We start from the raw sequence: 4,585 nt of genomic DNA on the forward strand, positions 1-4,585 counted from the left end.
TGGGATTACAGGCTTGAGCCACCGCGCCCGGCCAACTTTTGTATTTTTAGTAGAGATGGGGTTTTACCATATTGATCAGGCTGGTCTTGAACTCCTGACCTCATGATCCACCTGCCTTGGTCTCCCAAAGTGCTGGGATTACAGGCATGAGCTACCACACCCAGCCAGCAAATATAACAAAATACTAATTGTCAGGTCTGTGGTGACCTGACAGTATATGGGTATTCAATATACAACTCTTATCAACTTCTCAGTTACATTTACAAATATATGTAATAGAATGTTGCGGTGCAGGGAGCATAGTCAGCGGCCCAAGGATGTCCAGCCTGGCATAGACCCTCCCTGGAGGCTGCACATACTCTCCTTGACAGTTCTGAAGCTCCAGTGGAGTTAAGCCATTCTCGCTGAGGGCAGGATGCTCTTGCTGGCACCCAGCAGCCAGGCCTGAGACTCAGCGGGGGCCTAGCAAAGGTTTATTTGAGAAACATGTCATCTCCCCATGTGAGTCCTGTGGCCCCTATTGGCCTGGAAAACTTGGAGTCAAACAAGCCCAGCATGTGCAGACAGAAGCCAAGCTTCTGTGAGCAGTGCAGGCGTGCTTCATCTTCTGAGTGGTGTCACGGGTAAGGAATGTTGCAAGGTTGAGGAGTGCTTGGTGAGACCTTGCATTGCAGTCAGGGAACAGCTCCTCTGTTAGCATTTTAGCCCCAGTGGAGCCTGTGGGGGCCTGACTGAAAGGTATGGACTTTGTCCTGGGCCACTTAGGAGCCATGGAAAGTCTCTAGGAGGTGGTAGTACATGGGGTCTTTCAGGTTTTACAAATCTCCAGTGGACCAGAGGGCAAGAGCAAGGCAGTGCAGTTGGCAGGGGAGCCAGAGGGAAGGTTCGGGTGGAGACAGGATGGGGGCGTTTCATCCAAGCCTGCAATGCTGGCAAGGGCTGGGGTTCTGGAGTAGTAGTAGACACCTGAGGTGATGGGTGAAGGGCATCTCATAGGCCAGGCACTGGAGCTCTGGGAGGTAGTGGCCCCTGCGGGGACGCCTTAGCTACAGAGCCCTGCTGGCTGCCTGCCCGCCCACCCACTCCACTCAAGAATGGGAGTGGAAATGACTCCACACAGTCATTTGTTTAGCTGTTTGTATTTTCTGGGTTTATTTCCCCTTGTTCCAAGCTCTAAGTCTCAAGCCTATTTTACTCCACCTCCATAGCCTGCACGGTTTCCTCCACTAGCTCCAGAGTTAGTGGCTTCACTGTCTGGGTCAGGACAGCTGTGGTTCCAGGCACAAAGTGGTAGTGACCAGACCTGGGAGGGAGGAGGGACAGCTTCTGAACATGAGCCTGTCATGTGGCCCATCCCCTTCTTGCAGCCCCCATCTCTTCTGCTATGGCTCCACACATTCCTGTGGTCCCCCATCTCCAGCTCTCACCTTTTCACGGGTTCTGTGGGCGAGCTCAGTGTCCTCAGTAGTTTGGCGCCTGACTTCATGATCACACATGCGTCCACATTGCCCCCGGAGCCCAGGTCACCCAAGATTCCTGCGGTGATGGCTTCCACCAGCAGCCCCTGAGCAGCCTCCAGCTGCAGTGATGGGTGTGTGAGGCCTAATGGGCCCTCTGCTGTTAATTTAGGCTATAGCTTGGGGACTTGCCTGTCCACTCACCCAATCTGGTCTTGCCCCCCAAACCCCCACTGTTTCTCCCTCGGAGCCTTAGCTACCTTTGGGGAGACATACATCACCTGCTTCTATCCTAGCCCAAACAAAATCTAGGCTCTAGACATTGATATAAATAGGACCCTACTGGTCCTTCCCTCCACCCTCGGTTCCAAAAGATCTTCTGTGAGCTTCGATTTCTCCCAGGCATCCAAGTTTGGTATTGGACGGTGTGATGTAGGGATCAAACTTCTCTGCTCTTACTCCACACACCCTTCAGTGGTCACCTCCTCCGACGAGCCTTCCCCCACCTCCACACTGGGTCAGGGTCCTGTGCTTCCCCAGCTCCCAGGTGCACATCCCACCAGGGACCATATAGTGGGGAACAGAGGCTGCTCACCGTCATGTTCGGCTGGAACCGGTCTTCTAGCACCGCCAGGGCAGCGTCCTGGCCAGAGCCTGAAGGCAGGAGAAGCATTGAAGTCAACGGCTGCCACCCGGTTTGGAGTAGAAGCCTGAGGCCAAGGTCACAGGGGAAGGGTTCGAGGAGAAGGGACCGAAGTGCTCACCCAGGGCCGTGAAGAGCATACGGCTGTAGGAGCCATGGGGATGTACACCGTAGAGCTGCGGTCCAGTCAGATCTACGCCGCCCACGATCAGCGATGCACCCACGTGGCCCTGGTACCTGCTTGTGGATGGGCGGAGTCGGCCACAAGCGGGTCCCAGGCCTCGACCCTCTATGCCCCACCCGTGGGTGCTATCCCCGCCCCTTCATGTGGCCTGGAGCTGATATCGTCTCTTCCTGTAACCCAGCTTCTCTTAGTCCGGCCTCTTCCGGTCACCTGGCCCGTCGCGACCCCGCCCTTTTGTTCCGCCTTTTTATTGGCCCCGCCCCTGCAACGGCCCCTCGCGGGGTCCTGTCAGCCTCGCCCCCGCACCGGAAGAGCGTCTGGCGCAGGATGCGGGTGACCGTGGGCACGCGGGGTTCGCGGCCCGTAGATAGCGCGTGTAGCTCCATCTTGGACGCCACCATCCGTGTAATCATCTCGGCGTCCGCGGCTACTCCAGCCCCACAGCAGCTGAGGGGAAAAGGGAGGATTGGCGTGGGCAGGGCTGGGACATGCGGAGACCGGAGTGGGAACGAGGGGACGGTTCTTTTTTGCGTGCCGGAACTAGGCTAGGGGAGTCTCACTAGATTTTGGGTGCGATGAAATGGATCTTCTCGCAGCTCTTGTCCGCCACGACAGAATCATTAGTGGCTCGCGTGTCGGCGCCCAGAATGACCCCGTCCTGGGGGGGAGGGGGACCACAGCCTCAGTGCCTGCTCGATGCTCCCGACACCCCTCCACTCCCCCGTCCCTCCCCTCGGCTTACTTGGAACACAAGGCCCGCGATGGTGGTCCCGGTCTTGCGTGCATGAGGGACCTTGAGTCCCGGGAGGACGCTTTTCAAGGACGCATTTCTGGAAACGGAGGAGGGCGCCCAGGCTTCAGCTCTACTTCCAAGACCCCTGTTGCTTCCCCTAACCCGGTCCTAGTCTCCCTCATCTTCTGGTGTAAGCCTGGAACCCGTCGCCGAACACACCCTCCCCCACCTCCAACCAGGAAAAAGGGCCACAACCAAGCAGAGGCGGCTTGGGAGTGACCCTCCCCCTTCACCTTTGGCAGTTCTCGAAGGAGAAGCCCCCTCGGGTCTCCAGGGCTGGCTCCAGCATCTTGGGGCAGGCAGAGCGGATTAGGGGTCGCGGGCAGATGGGTGGGTCAGACAAGTGGGGCCAGTGAGGAGCTGAAAAGTCCTCTGCTAGGCTTCACGTCTGTCCTTTCTGCTTTCACTTTCGTTTTTACCCTTCCTTAAAGTCCCCTGGCGGTTTTCTGCATCTTCTCTTTCACTTTCCGCTTCACGTGTGGCTCTGAGCATTTTGGGTACGGGATGATGTCCCTTGCTGGACCCTTTGTGCTGCTCATTGGGTCCTCTGTTGAACAGAGGGACAAGTCTCTTCCCTTCTGGACATTGTTCAGCTTCTCCTCCTCCTCCATCTGAGCCCCCTGCTCTTACCCCAGCCTCAACTCTGATTTCCAGTCTCAACACCCTAAGGCTGTCGAGCCTTGGCCAGGCCTCTGCATTGTTGCTGGCTACCCAGCAGCATCAGGCATGGCTGACTTTTGTTCCTTGTCACCTTTCTTCCAACTCTTGCCTCTTTCGTTGCCTTTACTCCTCTTCGAAACCTCAAACAGAGGCTCAGTCAGCCGCAGGGATACTGGTCTTTCCATCTTCCCTGTCTCAGGTGCCATCTTCCCTCTCTCAAGAGGGGCACCGTGGCTGCTGGTTTCCACTCACGGCCAAGCCTTGTTATTTCACCTCCCAGTGACCTCTTTTTCGTACACGTCTTTCTTCTAGCACTTCTCATGTCAGCTAGCATCTTCTCCCACACGGACATTGCCCTGTCCTCCCTGGTTACTTCGCAATTCTTGCCCCTCATCTCAGGCTACACTTTACCCTGCAGAGAGAGAGTCTTTCTAAATTGGAAATCTGGCACACTCTGGTTTAAACCCTTCAACAGGCCGGGCCTGGTGGCTCACCACGGTAATCCCAGCACTTTGGAAGCCCAGGAGTTCCGAGGCCACAGTGAGCCACGGATCACACCATTGTACTCCAGCCTGGGCAATAGACCCTGTCTCAAAGCGGGGAAAAAAAAGATTTGGGTGCTCGCTTTGGCAGCACATATACTAAAATTGGAACGGGACCGGGCGTGGTGGCTCATGCCTGTAATCCCAGCACTTTGGGAGGCCGAGGCGGGTGGATCACGAGGTCAAGAGATCGAGACCTTCCTGGTCAACATGGTGAAACCCCGTCTCTACTAAAAATACAAAAAATTAGCTGGGCATGGTGGCACGTGCCTGTAAACCCAGCTACTCAGGAGGCTGAGGCAGGAG

General features: G+C 56.2%; 1 protein-coding gene across 2 annotated transcripts; it reads right to left on the reverse strand.

The window, feature by feature from the left end:
• Positions 1 to 1,127: 1,127 nt before the first annotated feature.
• Positions 1,128 to 3,510, reverse strand: PSMB10 (proteasome 20S subunit beta 10). Of its 2 annotated transcripts, XM_017539445.2 has the most exons (8): positions 3,311 to 3,501; positions 3,027 to 3,114; positions 2,845 to 2,942; positions 2,591 to 2,731; positions 2,222 to 2,337; positions 2,053 to 2,111; positions 1,428 to 1,579; positions 1,128 to 1,303 (listed from the first exon to the last, which is right to left on the reverse strand). In XM_017539445.2, exons 1-8 carry the CDS (start codon positions 3,364 to 3,366, stop codon positions 1,192 to 1,194), a joined length of 822 nt encoding a protein of 273 aa, XP_017394934.1. In that variant the 5' UTR covers positions 3,367 to 3,501; the 3' UTR covers positions 1,128 to 1,191. The 2 variants fall into 2 exon arrangements, with proteins under 2 accessions (XP_017394934.1, XP_017394935.1); XM_017539446.2 differs by lacking the exon at positions 1,428 to 1,579 and having other exon boundaries at positions 3,311 to 3,510.
• Positions 3,511 to 4,585: the final 1,075 nt, after the last annotated feature.

Source organism: Cebus imitator, unplaced genomic scaffold, assembly GCF_001604975.1.
Source record: "Cebus imitator isolate Cc_AM_T3 unplaced genomic scaffold, Cebus_imitator-1.0 Scaffold118, whole genome shotgun sequence".
Lineage (NCBI taxonomy): Eukaryota > Metazoa > Chordata > Mammalia > Primates > Cebidae > Cebus > Cebus imitator.

Excerpts from the sequence above, each read along its gene's own strand:
- PSMB10 (XM_017539445.2), bottom strand. The coding sequence starts at position 3,366 with ATGCTGGAGCCAGCCCTGGAGACCCGAGGGGGCTTCTCCTTCGAGAAC. Across the intron at positions 2,943-3,026 it reads TCGCGGGCCTTGTGTTCCAA|GACGGGGTCATTCTGGGCGC; the intron begins GTAAGCCGAGGG and ends CCTCCCCCCCAG. Across the intron at positions 2,732-2,844 it reads TTCATCGCACCCAAAATCTA|CTGCTGTGGGGCTGGAGTAG; the intron begins GTGAGACTCCCC and ends TTTTCCCCTCAG.